The 19,157-nt window shown below is 33.4% G+C and overlaps 1 protein-coding gene across 1 annotated transcript in view; it reads left to right on the top strand.

The window, feature by feature from the left end:
* Positions 1-17,471, top strand: part of LOC129230153 (serine-rich adhesin for platelets-like) — a 34,366-nt gene extending 16,895 nt beyond the window's left edge. Inside the window, exon 7 of the mRNA XM_054864555.1 lies at positions 10,247-17,471. Coding sequence (XP_054720530.1) covers positions 10,247-17,348 — 7,102 coding nt within the window. The 3' untranslated portion in view covers positions 17,349-17,471. The remainder of the gene's footprint in view (positions 1-10,246) is intronic.
* Positions 17,472-19,157: the final 1,686 nt, after the last annotated feature.

Genomic DNA, 19,157 nt, shown 5'->3' with positions numbered 1-19,157 from the left:
ACCTGGAATTTTTCTCAAAACCACCTGGAAAACCTGGAAATGTCAGGGAATTTCATTCTTAAACTTCCGTGGCAACCCTGATTTTAACAGTAGATTCATATTAAATTTTGACAGGTCTCCAGATGGTCTAATAATATCTTTATTAGACCATCTTTTTGATTTTGTTCTAAAATTTAAAAATAATAATTGCAATTTCAGTTCCTAAATTGCATTAATGCACTTTAATAAATTTTTAAAACTTAAGGGGTTACAGTACCTCAAAAATGATGAAACAATCAAAAAAAAATTTTATTGCTTATTTCAGAAATAAACACTACTCTGAACACGGGGGAAAAGTTTCATTGCTTTAGTTCAAATATTTTAAAAGTTATGAGTGGTTTTAGGCCATGGTCACTATGTGTTCTTATGCAAAAGAAAAACTTTAAATTGCTTTTTCTCAATGATGGTTCTTTTTCTGTTTTCATGTCATTAGAATCCCTAAGAATTTTTTTCTATTAAAGATATAGCTTTAAAGTAATACTTTTTGCAAATGGGATAACATATTTGACAAAACTGTGCATTGGATAGGCATTTTATAAATTACTCGAATGTTTAGAGCATGTTAAACCTTTAAAAACCAAACTTTTTTTTTTTAATTAAATTTTTTACATTATTAATCGCAGAAAATTTTCTAATAAACTCATAAGCAAATGAATGCACAGATTTTTACAGATGATTATAGTGATCGTTTGGCAGAAAACTCATTTTGAATTAGTGCAAAAATAAAAAAGCCTTATGGATTTTAAAAAACTGAAATTTTCCTAAATTTTTCGAATTTTTTAAAAAAGTGGGCAATATTTTTAAATTTTGAAAATAAATTATTGATTAAGAAATAAGTATGCATGTTATGGTTTCAAAGAAATATAAAATTTACTTAAATTTTAAAAAATGTTTGAAAGGTACTGTGACTCCTTAAATGTTACAAATGAATTTTATCATTTTGTTTTAGATGAAATTTGAATACATAAGTTCTGTACATTCTAAAGGCATTCATACACCCTTCCCAAAAATATAGACAAAAGCATAAAATACAATTCACAGTAAAAATAAGTATGCAGAGATTTTTTTTCATATGTGTACAGTAATAAACTACATGAAACAAAAGTTAGGGTTAATTTATTAGAAAAAACACCTAGTGTTGAATTTATTGATGAAAACAGAAAACAGGGTGTCCCATAATTATAGGCAATTTTAAATTTAGAAATTATGTTGAAGGTTGAGGAGCACAGCTATAAATTTAAATTGTTACAAATACCGTATTACCCCGCATTATCCGGCATGCCGGAAAAAATGAGGTTGACCAGCATACCGGGAAATTCAAATTTTCCGGTATGCCGGATAATTCGAGGTTTATTTTGCAACAAAACAAAAGTAAATTTCCGCATTCAGTTCCAATCAGAAAGCAATCCACTGTAAGGGAAAAGAATAAATTCCGAAAGTAACCTTCTTTCAAAAAAAAAAAAGTGTATTCCATATAATATGTGCTTGTTATTTATGGCAGGTCATTATTAATGGATTCAATTATGTGTCAATTAAGTAAACTTAAGAAAAAGCACTCAAAATTACATGATGATTACATACTGAGAATTTTTTTTTTCGTGATTATTTTTTAAACAACGTAAAGGGTTTTTGTCTTTTAAAAGTTCTGGGTCTCCAAATTTCAAATGTGTGCTGCAAAAGTCGTTTTTATTGATTTAAATTTTAAATGGGAAATGTAATTAGTTCGAAGATGGCATTTTAGTTATGGAAAGTACTTTTTGACTCTTCAGTAGTATTATGTCTAAAACCCAAAAATATAATGTATGAAATTTGTTTCATTCCATATGATTTATTGTCATTACGTATGAAATATGAAAGATTCAAGTAAAAAAAGAAGTTTCATAGTTAATCCTGTTACAACAAATTTCAAAAGGTCTTAAGATTTTTTCATTGTATCGTGAATTTGATTATAATGGAATTGAAGCAATGTAATGACAATTTAAACTGAACTGAACATTTATTTCATTGAAATATGTAGTCTGTCCAATAAATATGTGAGCTCATGCAATCTAGCGGCCATGACACGGACAATGGTCCCGTTAACTGTCGGCGCTCCCAATGAGCTGTGAGTTCTTGATAGATCGCCAAACTGCACGTATGTTGCAAGTTATGTTTGTTTCTGTTGTCCTTGTTTTTACTGTTGGCTGAAAATGGAAATTCATGAAATAATAGAGCAACAAATCACACGATCTCAAGTGTTTGAGAGATTGTGTTCGTCGTGTGCTGCCAAATTTGACTCAAGGCGATGAACAGATCCTTCACTATGACAGTGCACCAGCACATTCAGCATTGATTGTTTGCCAATTTCTGGCAAAAACTGAAACATCCATGATCATCCTCCTTATTTGCCAGATCTCACACCCTGCAACTTTTTTCTATTCCCAAAATGCAAAAATGTGATGAGAGGACATCAATGGAAAGATTTGAACTCAATAAAGCAAGAAAGGATGAGACAACTAAAGAGCCTAACTGCCAAGGACTTCCAAGAGTGCTTTTAAAGAGTGGAAAAGAAGATGGGATAAGTGCATATCAACGAATGGAGAGTACTTGGACAAAAATCGATGTCTACTAAATTTTGCAAAATAAATTTTTTTGTGCATGAAATACACCGCCAACTCAGTCATCTCCAGCCAAGGACTGCAGTTTCGTGCTTATTAGCACTTATCAACCCGGCATAGGAAAGTGACTGAGCAGGAGATGGAAAACCTCTTAAGGAAGCCAAGAGTGCCAAAGAAACTGGTAGCTAAAACAGAATTAGCACAGACCAGACGAGTGACCGAAGCAATGGTTCGGTTCAACTCGAAGATTGATGGCAAGGCATGGTATATTCTGTAAATTACCGCCCATTAATTACTGAATATACCATGCCTTGCCATCAATCTTCGAGTTGAACCGAACCATTGCTTCGGTCACTCGTCTGGTCTGTGCTAATTCTGTTTTAGCTACCAGTTTCTTTGGCACTAGTGGCTTCCTTAAGAGGTTTTTTTCCATCTCCAGTTTGGTCACTTTCCTATGCCGGGCTGATGAGTGCTAATAAGCTCGAAACTGCAGTCCTGGCTGGAGATGACTGAGCTGGTGGTGTATTTCATGTATTTCTGCTTTAGCCCTGGCTAATGGGCGGTAATTTACTGAATAAATTTTTTTGTGGCCTCAGTTCGCGTATTTATTGGACAGACTATGTAGATATTTGATTGTATTAGTATTCGCTATAATGAGATTTTACTGTAGAATAAAACTGACTTAATTTAGGTCGTCAATGGGTAGAATAAAATGCTTATTTACAATCAGGAAAGAATTTTGTTATTTAAAGTGATTTTACAGAAATACATTTAGTTTTTATCGCATTCAATTATTTTTCCTTTTAAGTTTTAACTTAATTGTGATTTTACAAAGTTTAATAACTTTTCTTAATTATTGTTTGTCCTTCCAAAATATGAAAAGCTTTATCATTTTCTTTATTACTAGTACCCTCATATTTGTCGTTAATTTTAATTGACTGATTTTTGTAGATAGAGTGTTCATTTCTGTGAAAACAATGAGAAATGGTTAAGTTTATTTGACATTTTAAAATAATTTGGTAAACCTTTCAGTTTTTTCCTTCATAAATTAGTAGCATTGCTTAATTGCTCCTGTGAAACACTGAAAACATTCACAATTTTCACATAAAAATATCATTTTCAGTGGAGAAGAATCTTGTATTTTATTTGGCATTCTGCTCTGTTGAAGTGAAGCAAACTAGGAGAATGATAATGAAGCTAAAATCTTATTTGAGATGCAACGGCTAAAGATATCTTTGATGCTGGTTGGATCGAAGGTTATAATCTAAGCCTAATCTGAGTAATTTAATTAGGTGTTAAGATACATATAATTAGTACTTATTTCAAAGGTTTTTTTTTAACTTAGTTTTTCGGTTTTTGAAGTTTGATATTTTTTTTAACTTTAATAAAGTGTATGTCGCAATAAGTATGACTACTGATAAAAGTGTAATGTGTCATAATTTTATGAATATGTTTTGTTGTTCCAATTGCTGAAATTATATTTCTCTCTTTTGTTAGAAATAATGTCTTAAGTCTTGATTCAGAGCTATTCTTTCAAAATGAGAAAAAAATGAAATGAAAAAAAAATTAATAGCATGTTTTTTTTTTCCTCAAATGATATAAATGATCAAAACATACCTATGCATTTCTGGAAGGAAGCATTCTTCAGCCCTTTTCTATTTGTTATGGCAAATGATTGCGATTGATGATGTCTATAAAATTTATTCTAGAAAATTGCATACTATAAAGCAATGTGGTATTTTTTTATCTTAGCAGCTTCTGGGATAAATAAACATTAATTTAAAACACTGTTTTAATTGCAATTTTTAATCATTCTTGGAAATGTCTTTGATTTTTCCTTCCAATTCAGTCAAAAAAAAAAAAAAAAAAAAACACACACACACACACACACACACTGTTCTTGTATGTGACTTGAATTTTTCTATGTTCAAAAAACTGGCTTCAGATAAGCAAATTAATTAATCAGTGCAATAAGAACCAAATGTTTTCTTTTAAATTTTTAGCTTTTGTGTGTAAATTTGCTGTTTTATCATAACATTATTTATCTAATATTTGTTATTTTTACTGTGATATGAAATGCATTCAATGAAAAATTAGCCAGAACTTGCTATTGTAATCATAAATGCACAAGTTTTTAATTTCTACAACATGAGCATTACAGAAAATCGTCTCTTATTTTTTACTTTAAATATTTTAGTATTATTTACTGTTTTTAAATTATTAATTTGTTTATTTTATAATTATTATTTTAATGTTCAATAAGATTATTGTCTTGGGAAAGATTTAGAAATGTTTTCCTCAAAAAAGCTAGGAAGAATTGTGCATGTTCTGTTCATTTTCTTATTTTTTATTGGCCCGCGAACAGATTTTGTCCAGCCGCGGGAAGCTTGCAAACTTTTTTCTATTTTTCGGAACAGAGACAATCTTGTTGGAAACATAATTGAGACTTTATTTTTAACTACAAATAATCATTTAAAATATTTTTTATCATTTTTTAATCAGTTTTAATCAGTTTTTACTGTTAACTACAAGTGTACCAACCCTATCTCTCTTTTTGCTCTTTTCGAGAACAAATCTCTTTTCTCTGCCCTACATTCTCCAGTTAGTCACCTGGCATTGGACATTTCCTGGCGCCAGGGAAAACATGTTCTAGGCTGACATCAGATTTGAATGTTTATTGCCAAACTCTAATGCTAGATTCTGATCTTTGTGAAAAAACTTGTTAACAGAAGGAGAAACTTTCCCACAAATAGCGTTTAAAGCAGAACATCAACCATTGATTTATCCCTTCGTTTTTCATTTTCATAATTTTGTTCCTTCATTCACGCACAATTTTTCATTTAGCTTAGAAATATGGGAAAGTGGATTCCCAAGCCCTTAAAAAATCTATCTAGAAGAGAGGACAGTTTTTGCTCAGGTTGGCTTTTTTTTTCTTCTAATATCACGAAGCGGTTTTGCTCTTTCTTCTAAATTTGTATATGTCGACCCCGTTATAGATATGCAGATTGTAGTTTCGCACGCCTCACGAAGTGCGCATCGATCGTGAACAGTATCTTTTATTTTTATAGTGCTATTTAGCATTACAATGACTTCTTGTGAGAAAATGGAAAGTTGATTTTGAGTGCCGTACTTTTAATAAACAGTGGACACACGATTATTTCATGATCGATAACAATAGTAAAGCATTGTGTCTTATTTACAAAGAGCTGTCGCTGTTCTGAAAGAATTTTCATGTCTGTAGACATTGATACAAAACACAAGAGCAAATTTTTCAATTAAACCCGTAAACTATGAGGGGATTAAATTGTTTCTTTGAAAAATTCTCTTTTAACTCAGAAACAAATATTTGTGAAGCCTGTAAAAACCAGTTTCAAAGTCAGCCATATTTTGGCTAAAGCTGGTAACCCTTTTACGGACAGTCAATCGGTGAAAGATTGCATCTTGGTGACTGGTTGTAAACAGACGTTTTGAAATTGAAGTACATTAAATCTAAGTACAGATCTTCTTTATCAGACGAACATTTAAAATCCCTCTTAATGATCGGTACTTCGAAATTTGTCCCTGAATGGACTGAAATATTAAGCGGTAAACAAATGCAATCTTCTCATTAATATTTTGACTCTTTAAAATACATTAAAAGCTTTACACGTTTTGTGTTCTCATTTATTTCCCAGTTTTGAATCATCATTAACTCAATAAAATAAATTTGTAGTGCATTGCAATAATTTTGTCTTGTATCACTCACTCGTTAGATTTTTTTTTTTTTTACTTCACTTTATTTTGTGACAAAGAACACTTTTTGTTTCAGTTTTCTGTACTATTCTAAATTTTACTCCTTATCATTTTATTATTAGAAATTTAAGGGCACTTAAAATATTATTTCATTTAGCTAACAGCAAACAAATGCTTGAAGAAATATAGCAATTTAGGAGCAAGCTCAGAAATTTTCAAAAACTATCACTAAGCGCTTAATTAAAAACAAACTGAGAGGTTGTCTTGCACACATAAATGCGTACGGATATCGAGAAAAAATTAAGTTCGCATTTGTTTAGGCTCAATTAAAAGGGAATTTATGTTAAAGTTTGAGTGATAAATTTGTATGAAGACGATAGTTCCTTGTCTGTACACAATGAAGGGTCATTCCACACAGATTCAACGGATGAGTGCGCTCGACCATTTTTAATTTTTTTGAAACTCATATCCCAAAAAGATGCATATGAATGATGTTTAAAAGCACTTTTATTTTTTCTCTAACCTTATTCCTTGATTTTTTAGAGGTCATCAAAAAACATTTTCGAGTCAAAAATGGGACTTTTAGACCTTTACATTTTGGCCAAAATCTATTTGAATTACATTTATGGCAGTTAATTTTACGCTTTAATGTTAAAGTGCATAAGATGATAGTCTTACATGCTGAGTTACGTGGCTGTAACTTAATAATTAAAATAATGGCAACAGGTTAAAGTTCAAGGTCAAATGTGAAATTTTTACTCATTTCAAGGGGGGATAACTCGCGTAAGGGACGGAAACACAAAATGAAATACGGCAAAAACTAATCACTGGATCCATGCTAATAAGAATATGTAACTGTTGCTGTGTGTTTGCTTACCCTTTATTGGTTACAGCCCCTCAAAAATCAGAAAAATGACATTTTTAGACCCCTGTAAACCAAAAGGGGATGGAATTAAAATTAAAATTTCTTGGCCAATTGAATGTTCCTTTCAAATACTATACATGTTATATATATTGTTTTGTGTATTTGGTTTGTGAAAAAGATACAGGTCTTTGAAATTGAGCAATTTTGCTAGTTAATTTTCGCACTTAAACAGAAAAAAAAGTGTGAAAACTTCATTGCACTTTCTTAAATGGCCTATATAATATATTATACTGTAAAAACATATTTTAAGTATAAAATACCATTTTAATTTGATAACTTAGAAATATTTGGACATGAATGATTAGTTCATACTTGATTGACAGCTTTAGTAGTTAATTTATAGACTATCTACACACACAAATTTTCAATACACATTAATATATCTAAATTGCCTTAAACATAGGCAAAAAAAAATATGTATACAAAATTTAAAAAGTGCATTTTTTATTTCTTGTTTGAGTGTAGTTTTGAAAAAATTAACTCACCTAGTAGTCCTATAGTTGTAATGGTGACTCAAGTATATGGCGTTTTGGAATGCTTTATCAAGGCACATTCATAATTTGATACTTTGAAAATGCACTAGGAGCAAGACAATGACAGGAGTTCTAAATTTAGTGATCAACACAAGCTGTGTAATAACTTTTTTGACAATAATGGGCATTTTCTTTTAATAATCTTTTTAGTAACACACTATTCTTCATACCTATTGCTAGGAGACAATAATTTTACAGTGATAATATTTAAGTACGGTGGCATAAAGCAGTGATTAAATGTTGTATTGGGAATTTTATTTGCAGAGTCAAACATTTCTTGTAGCATTTTTTCAGCTAGTTTAATATACTGAATGCTCACAAGGATACATGCAATGTTTAGTAGCAAAAATGCAGAAGGTATACATTTCTGTAGGAATTAAAGTGTGACTTCTAGTAGTTCTTTGCAAGCTAGTCTTAGTAGTATCAATTCTTTTTACGGTTCTTCTGATTCTGTTACAATGTCCATTACCGTGTGATATTGCATAGAAATGCCATTCGGCTCTTAAGTTGACATCCGTTTCGTGATTACATAAATTAAGAAAGTTCTTTCTAGTTTTGTTGTGTATTTGAGTAAAGTATTTCAGTACGCCACATGCTGTGTTACCACCAGAACTATAGTACTACTGTGTGAGTTCATTTTCTTAAAACACTGAAACAAGAAATGAAAAACGCACCTATTTTTTCCTTTAACCTATGTAGATAATGCTTTTGCACGTGTTTAGGCAAGTTACATAAGTTAATGTACAGAACGTATGTTTGTATGTATTGAAAATTTGTTTGTGTAGATAATCTATAAATTAACTACTTAAGCTGTCTTATATATATGAACTACTCATTTATGTCCAAATATTTCTTAGTTATCAAATTAAAATAATTGTTTTTATACTTAAAATATCTTTTTCCAATATAATATATTACATAGAGCACACTATACGTAATTTAAGAAAGTGCAATGAAGTTTTCGCACTTTTTATTTCTGTTTTAGTGTGTGAATTAACCAGCAAAATTGCTCAATTTCAAAGACCCGTATCTTTTTTACAAACACAATACACAAAACAATATATATAACATGTATAGTACTTCAATGGAATATTCACTTAGCCAAGAAATTTTATTTTTAATTCCATCCCCTTTTGGTTTACAGGGGTCTAAAAATGTCATTTTTTTCAATTTTCTGATCTTTGAGGGGATGTAACCAATAAAGGGTAAGAAAACACACAGTATCAGTTACATATTCTTATTAGCATGGTTCCAGTGATTAGTTTTTGTTGTATTTCATTTTGTGTTTCCGTCTCCTACGTGAGTTATCCCCCTTTGAAATGAGTAAAAATTTCACATTTGACCTTGAACTTTAACCTGTTGCCATTATTTTAATTATTAAGTTACAGCTACGTAACTCAGCATGTAAGACTATCGTTTTATGCACTTTAACATCAAAGCGTAAAATTAACTGCCATAAATGAATTCAAATAGATTTTGGCCAAAATGCAAAGGTCTAAAAGTCCCATTTTTGACTGCGAAAATGACTTTTGACGACCTCTAAAAAATCAAAGGTTAAGGTTAGAGAAAAAATAAAAGTGGTTTTAAACATCATTCATATGCATCTTTTTGGGATATGAGTTTCAAAAAAAATTAAAAATGGTCGAGCGCACTCATCCGTTGAATCTGTATGGAATGACCCTGAAGTAAAAAGTGCTCCTCCCTATGTCTTCCGAGTAGTGTAAATTTTAAATCTGGAAGAATTTTCCGGATATTGCGAGTTTTCAGTAATTTGAGGTGAGGTGAGCCCCAATTAGCTCGGAATTTTCAAGACTCCACTGTATTTGAAAAAATAGGATTCCAAGTTTCCCAATTGAGTCAAACATGCAGGAGATAATACCTCTTGTATATTTAATGCATTTTTGAATTCATTGGGAGACCTGAAATTCTATTTTTCAAAATATAAACTTTGACGTGGCTACTACTGGTATGTTTTCCTTAAGGGGTTTTTTTCCCGTGAAAATTCATGATTTTTATTTTTTTTAAATGTTGAAATAAATGAAATATTGACCTATCCAGTAGTATTTTATGCATTTCTAGTGTTCAAAGTTTCAGAAAATTTTACTTGAATTCACTATCACCCTTGATAAACTCTTCTCCTTTGCCTTGGGGAAAAGGGATTTGTTGTAGCCTCAAAACACGTGTGGAAATTTTTTTATTGTTATTTGCATTTGATATTGATTTTTTATTTGTTACTAAAAACTAATTCCCAAATTGAAATTTTCCTTTAAAGAAATCCAGTGATATTTGTCAGCATGCGTGGTTTTGATGCTTTTAGTTCAGTTTGTTATAATTTAACAGCTGATATATCTCCAGTATAAACTATTCTAAAGAAAGGGAATCTTTTTCCATGTTTTTAAAAAGGTTTTTCTTATTTTTAGAGGTCCTGTTGAAATGGGAACTGGTGAGAAATTCATACCTGGTGGTGGCTTCAAGGCGATTGATAGCAAAAATGGAGAAAATGTCACAGACAGTGATTTTCAAAATGATGATATTGAGCCCAAGCACATGATAGACTTCGAAGATTGTTCGTCTAATATGGCTTCCAATGCTTCTGAAGAAGCACCAATGGCTGATTTTCCTGAATCAGTGCATCCAGAAGCAACAGAATTGGTAGAAGCTGCAGATGAGTCCTTCAATTCACAAGACAGCTTCAATGTGGATGATTTTGAGGGTGAAGATAGTTCTCCTGTTGCTCCCTTAGATTATGAAACAAACTCAGTTGATAATCAAAGTGAGAATAAAGATATTTCAAACTCTCAATGTGAAATAAGTGAATCTTCAGCAGCTGATGAATTAGAGAACAGTAGCAGTGATCTTCAAGAATCTGTCGAACATAATGTGAAGGCTGCAACTATTACAGCTGATGAAGATGAATCTGATATTTGGGATTCTCTGTATTTAAATACTATTTTCTATTCTCCTGATGATGAGGATTTGCCTCCGTTACCTGAAGGTGATACTAAACCTTGTGATCAAATTGAAATGGCCAGTGATACATCAGTACTTAACCAAGAGACGCTGTCAGAAAATGTTGATAAATCAAATGATAAGACAGCTGAAGATATATCGGAAAGTAACTTTTATAATTTTGAAGTTTCTAAGGAAGAAGAACCATTTGTGTCAAAATCTGTTGTGTTACTTGGGAAAGCACTAGCAAGAAAGAGGCTGATGGCTTTTTCTCAAAGTAAATTAACAAATATTTCTAAAAGGGATTCTGTTTTATCAAAATCTGGTTCGTTATCATTTAGTTTAGCAAAAAAATCCAATCAAAAAGTCGGTGCAGATGTCGTTTCAGCTTTCAAAGAAGAGGAGGAAGATAGTGAACAAAGCAGAGGGGAATCTTCCGCAAAAAGTGATAAAGAGGATGCTGGAAAGAGTGAAGATAGCTCATCAGCTAAAACAGAGATGTATCCAAATCATCCTCCCGATGCATTTAGCAAGAAGCCAAACTTTGGATTCCTTACTTTTGTTAAGACAGTTGCGGTTGAAGACTCGGAAAAGCCGGAGGAAGCATCCGCAAAGGACGGGGAATCCATTGCTGACAAAAGCTCTCATTCAGGGAAATCCGATAGGGAACGAAGTCGTCATTCAGAGGAGAGGAATAGCAGGAGACAAGATAGAGAAAGGCGAAGGTCTCGTGAATGGAAAAAATCTCCAGAAAGACACAGTCACAGGTATGAAGACAGGGACAGAGGAAGGAGGTATGATCAGTATGAAAGAAGGCGGTCTAAAGAAAGGAGTAGAAGCAGAAGATCAGCTGAGAGAGATCATAGATCGTCAGAAAGGACGAAAGATAGACGGCATAACGACAAGCAAGACACTGATAGGAGAAAATATGCTGACCGAAACAAGTCTCCAGAAAAAGAGAGAGCTAAGCATTCTTCAGATTCAAAATCTAAAAAGTCAGATGATTCGAAAAAAGCAAGCAATTTGGAAAGGGAAAAGTTGGCAGCAGATTCGGAGCAACTTGAGCAAAAATCTGCAAAATGTAAGGATAATCTTCCTGAGGTGTTCGCTGCAAACTCTGAGAAACAGTTCGTTTCTGAAGAAACTTGTTCCAATGTTCTAAAAGATTTAATTGCAAATGAAATTAGTTCTTCTGTTGAAAAATGTGTGAATGATAGTAGAGGTAGCAGTGTGTCTAAAATTAAGTCTGAAGTTGTCCATCCGACTTTAAATGAGATATGCAGTGATAAAGCGCAATCAAAGTCAACAAAATTGGAGCGTGAGGAATTGGCACTGAGTGAAGAAAATAATTTTGAAGTGAAAGGTGTAGGAACTTTTTCTCATTCGCTTGATGCGCCAGATGCAAAGATTTCCGTTGCTTCAAGCATAAAGTGTGAAATAAATGATGCTGATGTCGACAGAGCTGATGCTCAGGATTACCTTGAGTGTTATGAACCTTATGTGAAGTCTGAAAGTTTTGAAAAGATCAAAGAAAATGAAGATTCTAAATCTTTTGACATAAAACTGCTACCTGCGTTAGTTGATACAAATGTTCCTTTGAAAAAAGAATCAAGTACTTGTGACGATTTAAAATCTGAAGTAAAAATTGAACAAACTAACAAAAAGCTAAGCAATGAAGAACTTAAAGAAAATAAGGATATGTTAGTGTCACCTATTTCTGATAGTAAAACTTTGAAAAGAAAGAAAAAATCTCAGCCCAGTTCTGCAGATCTGAAGAAATCTGAAAAATCAAAGAAACGTAAAAAGAAAACTAATAAACTTTTGTCTCAAATGCTTAAAAACAAAGCATTTAAAAAATTCTGTCAGGAGTCGGGCCTAGACATTTCTGATAATTCTAAAAAAATTGAGGCTACTCTTCAAATGCTGTATAAAGCAATGTCTGAAAAGAAAAAGAAAAAACGAAAAACTGAACCAAGTGTTTCTGATGATAGTGATTCGTCCAGCAGCTCAAGTAGCAGTTCTTCGGTTGCTTCTAGCAGTGCATCAGGAACTGGAAGTGATGATTCTTCTAGCAGTTCATCCAGTAGTGATAGCGATGATCCTGTGAATAAAAAATCAAAAAAGAAGAAAGTAAAATCAATGAAAAGTACTTTGTCAGAGAATGCTAAAGGTAAAGACAATTTAGTGTTAGACTGTATTCAAGTTCCTAAAGATATTGAAGGCATTCACGAGTCCATTTCAAATAAAAATGATGAAAATAATTTAGAGAAAGATAAAAGAAAACTTGCTCATGGTACAAAGGTGGACAGAAATAAGCAGAAATTAAAACAAGATGCAAATGTGAACAGCGAAATACCTCCTTCTTATCTAGAGCTTAATATTGAACAAAAATCACCTAAGCAGGAAAAATTTAAAAAGGAAGTCACAAATGATGATTTGTGTTCTAATAAAATACAGAAGTTTAATGAGGTAATTGAAAACAATCTACATGAGAATAGCAAAAAGTGTAAAAATGAGCTTCAAACTGACAAAGATTCTGTAGTTGGATTTGCAGAATCTTCCACTACTACTGAAAGTTTGCTTGAAATAAAAAAGTCTGATGATGTTAACTTAGCACAGAAAAAACTGGAGTTAAAGGATAAATTAGAGGAACTAGATTTGTCAAACAGTAAAACTGCACACAACTTAGTGCAGAAAAAAATGAAAGTGGAGGATAAATTGGAGGAACCAGATTTGCCAAGAGGTAAAACTGCACACAACTTAGTGCAAGAAAAACTGCAGGTGGAGGATAAATTGGAGGATCCAGATGTGTCAACCGGTAAAACTGCACACAACTTATTGCAGAAAAAACTGAAAGTGGAGGAAAAATTGGAGGATCCCGATTTGTCAACCAGTAAAACTGCAAACAACTTAGTGGAGAAAAAACTTAAGGTAGAGGATAAATTAGAGGATCCAGATTTGTCAACCAATAAAATTGCACACAAAGTAGTAAAAGCTGAAAAATCAAGCACCGAGAATAAATCCTCAAAGAGAAGTAGGGAATCTCCTTCAGATAGTCACTCTGGGAGAAAAAGTTCAGAAAAGAGTAGAGCTAGTGATTCTCAAGGACATTCCGAACGAAAAAAGAAAAAGGTAAAGGGAAGTAAAAGTTCTAAAGAGAAAAAGAAAAGATCAAAATCACGTAGTGTAATAAAGTACACATATTCCTTACCATCGTTGCAATTTTGTTGCAATAGAAGGTGCGGTGACTTTGAATGTGTCTTCAAGAAGCGAACACCCAGTCCAAGCAGTAGTGAATGCAGCTCTCCGCATTTGGATGTTGGTAAAATGTCAGCTCTTGATGCTTTGAAATCATGTTACGGTAAATTAGACAGTCCACCAATAAAAGGAACCAAAAGAGAACAGGAAGTATCCCCTGAACAACCTGCCAAAAAGAAAAGCAAGGATGAGCTTGTTGAACAAAATAGCTCCCTGCACAGTTCAAAACTGCCACCTGCTGAGATAAAAGTTGAGAAGAAAGAGAATATTTCATCTGTTTTGCCAAAATTAAAAAATAAAACTGTTAAAAAAGTACCTCGTGTTCCTGTCAAAGTAAAATCAAAGTGGGATACAGATTCTGAAAGTGAGTTAGACATAGATTGGAGTCCTCAAGTTGATGATGAAAGCATTCAATTTAAGAATGAAGAAACTGTAGTACCTTCACCTTTGGTTTCAAAAAGTCCTGTCAAACAAGAATCTAAAGACAAGGATCAGAAATCAGTTGATGAAAAATACAGTGGTGAGCCCTTAGAACATGTTAAAACTTCTAAGTCATTCGACGATAGTGAAACGGTATTGTCGGAACCTTCTGCAAAAAAGATTAAACTGGAAGATTCTGACAAACATTCTTTGCCAGACAATCTTGATCTCAAAAGTGAATCAATTATAAGTGAAAATGAATGTTCTGTTCCAAATTTTTCATCCTCCAACCTTTTGAATACCAGTGAAGAAGAGTCATCAGTCAGAAGGAGTGAAACTGAGGATATAAAAGACGAGAGTGTTAAATTATCAAAAAGTAGTGAAAATGTTAAATCATTTATTGAAATTCATGAAGAATCAAATTCACCAAATCTCACCAATGTACCTCAACAAGAGGATCAAAAAGCTATAATTTGCGAAGAAAATCAGGATCCTGTTTTGTCTCAAAATTTGTCTTATTCAAGTGCTGATGACTTAACTAGTCAAGAATGTGATGCTAATAAGTCTAGTGACCTGGAGGGCGAATATGATGAGTTTCTGAAGTTACTAAATCTTAGTGAATCTGAAAACAGTAATTTGCAAACTACTGATGACAATCAATCAGAAGTTTTTAAAGTGTCTTCTGAAAACTTCTCTGATAGCATCACTGATACAAAATTACCCTCTTCATTTACAGCATATGCAGAAATAACAAATTCAGATATTGTGCCACCTGCTTCTACAGATATTCCAATTGATTATGAGAATCCGACAATTACTGATGAAACAGGTGTATCCAAGACTCTAAATGCGAGAAAGGAATCTTCTCAGTTAAGTGAAAAATCTAAAATTAAGTCAGAAAATTATGGTCAAGAAGAAAAAGAAACTTTATTTTCATCTGAAAATAAGAAGGATACTGAATTTTATCCAACAAAACTAAAACCTGATGCAGGTAGCAAACTTTCAGCGGACAAAGTTTCAAATACCCTAAAACTGCCTTATGTAGCAGAAACAACTGCAAAAAATGATGATGTAGCTATCAATCTTAATCTTGTTCCAAATAATAATTATAAAAAAGCATTACTTTCAAAATCAAAGTCTGAAAATTCTGACCAAGCTTCTCTTTGTTTCGATAACTCAATTGAAATGAAGGTGAAAGATGATGATTGTGATAATAAAAAGGTTGGTCCACTAGAAAATCAGTTCTCTTTTTCAGTTTCTAAAACCTTAAGTCCAACTGGTAATGAAACTGATAATTCAAATAGTTCAAGTAAAAATGAAGAATCAAAAGTTAGTTTACCAATTTCTTACCCAATCATGCCATTTAAGCACAAAGCTTCTGTATCCGAAAACCACACAACAGTTTCTGAAGCAACGCCAAAACATTCTGAAAAAAAGCAGTTTAGCAAATGGGATGTTAAACCTGTTGTTGATCATAAGTTGGAAAAAGAAAAATCAAAAGCTGCAAAGAACAGAACAGATCCTGAAGACAAAGTAGTTGAAAAACCAAATTTCAATGTAGAACCCTGTAAAATATCTAGTCACTCAAATAATGAATTAAAGGCAATAAGTTCACAATCCTCTAGTGCAGAAGAAATATTTATTCCTCAAAATATTCCAAATGCTTCTGTGACTGAAACAGTTCAACCAGATATTGCACAAAATGATTCACCATCAGCAGCTGTTGGACCATATGTAGAAGCATATTCAGACGTTCCTAACAAATATGAAAATATTTGCAACTCAGATGATGTTTCTAAAAGCTATCTTCTTTACATTCAGCAACTGCAATTGACTTCTAGTACACCATCTACGATGATTGGAAATGCATCATATTTTGAGACTACGCTTGGGTGTCCCATAGTAGAACAAAGTGGGAGTTTGCCCAATGCAATGGGTAGTTTTGATCAAATAAATTCGGCTTTGCTTGAGCAGTATCTTGTCAAAAACAACATGGTCTTTCCACCCCAAGATGAAGCGATCAGTAGTTCTGTTGCAGACTTAGTTACAGCATTAAACTTTGAGTCAAGTGAAGCAGTTTCCTCATCTGTTGAAGTTTCAGAAGAAAATGAGCAGTTGAAGAGTTCCTGTTTAGGCATTGATAATGCTGGGGATACGAACTCAGTAAAAGCCGCTTCAGATGCATTAACTGAATTCCCAAAGAAAGAAAAGAAGAAAGATGAGGTAAAACGGTTGTCTAATTCCTCTACTGTGGTGGCTTCATCTTCTCCTATAATACCAACCCCTAAAGCTGGTATCCTAGTTACTCCATCAAGAGAGCCTGACTCTCAGCCTAAAAAGTCTGTGACTTTTGCAGATGGCATACCACCTACAAAAGATTTATTTGTTGGGTCAATATCACCTCCACCCCCGCCTCCCCCTCCCAAGGAAAGGAGGCACAAGGTGAAAGTGAAACACCTTCGAAAAGCAGAGCGTTCTGTATCCCCTCCTCCACCCCCACCTCCCCCTCCTCGATCACCTCCTCCCCCTCCCCCTCCTCCTGGCAAACCTAAGTCTCAAACTTCTGTTGTAGTGGCGACGTTGCCAAGTACTGTGGATCCTTACCAGCAGATGCAAACGGTACAGCAGTTACAGCCTCAGTATACTATGGGACAGATTCCATGCCCTACGAATCCTCAAGCTTCTGGATATTCTGTGCCTTATGCCTACACTGGCAACTATCCACTGTACACAGCAGCTCCTCAGCATATGCCTCCTCAATACTCATATCCTCCCCCGAATCCCCAAGTCTATGTCAATCAACCCATGCAAGTCCCATATGCTTATCCTCCTCCTCCTGGCACTCAGATACCTGGATATCCAATACCTCAACAACCACCTGGCCAACCTCAATGAATGAATTTTCCCTTTTTGTGTTTTGTCAGTTTAATGTTTAACAAATCAATTGTACAGATACATGTACAAAATGCATTCATATTAAAGTGATCATTGTATCATAGTTTGTTAATAAACTATCCATATTTCATCAATTATGTGTATTTTGTTAATCTTTCATCTAAAATTTCTTGCATTGTTAACAGACATCAGCTCTAAAATATAACTATTTTATTCAAACATTATTGCACACAGTTAAAAGTTTTAGAAAAGAATTTTAATAACTTAATGTACTGGGTTGATTGGGAAATGCCTGGCCAAGCTCTGAAAGGTGTCAGACAGGATAAATATAAAAGTATTTGCACTATAATAAGCGTAGTGATAAAATATTGTCTGCTAGTAAAAAAAGCATTTGAAAATTACTAATCAAATGTACTATCCACTGTACACAGCAGCTCCTCAACATATGCCTCCTCAATACTCATATCCTCCCCCGAATCCCCAAGTCTATGTAAATCAACCCATGCAAGTCCCATATGCTTATCCTCCTCCTCCTGGCACTCAGATAGCTGGATATCTGAGAGCTTTATTGGATACTTTTGTTCATTTTTACTGGATACTTTTGTTCATTTTGAATATATCATTTAATAATGAGTGGCCTGAGATGTTGCATCTCTGGCCGATAAATCTCAGGAGAGGAAAAAAAATTTAAAGATCAAATTAATAGTGTATAAATAAAACAATTCTATTTTAGTTTTTTTCAGTTCTTAATTTTTTTTTATCCAGCAGACTGTTTTATTACTGAGCTGTTTTACTGTATAAAATCACAGTTACAAAAAGTGGCAACTTAGCTTATTGCCACCTTTATATTGACTGCCCTCACTAAATCCTGATTTTCTAAATTGCAGTCACAAGCTGTAGCAGTTTACTTGAAGTAGTGGGCCTTACTACCCAACGGCATGATCTTGAGGGCCACGAATCTGGATGAAATTACGGATATAGGTTAATTTGCGCTAGATATGAACCCGGGTAAAGAATTTTGACTGCATAGACCCTAGTTCAGCTGCAATAGGAGTCCAAAGCTGCTAGTCTAACTCCAGAAAAGTAATTGTTTTTCCTATGAAATTAGAGTATTTTAAGGTGAGTTGGGGTAAGTGCGGTCTTGGGGCAAGTGCGGCTTAGGTTAATAATCAGAATATCTGCAAGGCTGCTGCCATCTGGGTAGCTTGGTAAACCTTATTACTTAGCACTGCGTGCGTTAGATCACGCTACTTGAATGGTAACTCTACTCCCTCCCTCACTTCCTAACTTTTCTCATTCCTACTACAGTGCCAGGTTGTTATGGTTCGAGAAATCATTGTTCTCACTTTTTCGTGCTTCCAAAACGTAAGTACAACTATTTCATGTCTACTTTTCGTATTTTTAAAGTTGAGATTTATTATTTTTTACTTTAAAATCAATTAATTTTAGGGCTGCACTTGCCCCAGAAAATTATACGACTGGGAAAGTGCAGCCGCACATTTTTGGGGGCTGCACTTTCTCATTAATCTGGCAATGTTCTTTTATGACAGATATAATTTGCTTGCAACGATTTAATGAAGCAATGTAATTAATTTTTAATCCCTGCATCTTTGTCTAACTAACAATAAGTCACTAATCTATATAGCTCCAGTTGTTTTTTTTAAATATTTTTAGTAAAAATGGTGCGGAATTACAAAAGAATAACGTCAAAAGCTGGCTCCTACAGTCGGGAAGAACTTTCTGCTGCTTTAGAAGCGATACGTTCAGGTACCCTTACCTGTAAAGGTGCGAACTGGCATTTTAAAATAC

This window comes from Uloborus diversus, chromosome 9 (genome assembly GCF_026930045.1).
Source record: "Uloborus diversus isolate 005 chromosome 9, Udiv.v.3.1, whole genome shotgun sequence".
NCBI lineage: Eukaryota > Metazoa > Arthropoda > Arachnida > Araneae > Uloboridae > Uloborus > Uloborus diversus.
The sequence above is the reverse complement of the archived record's forward strand: the minus strand, read 5'-3'. Positions and strand labels throughout refer to the sequence as shown.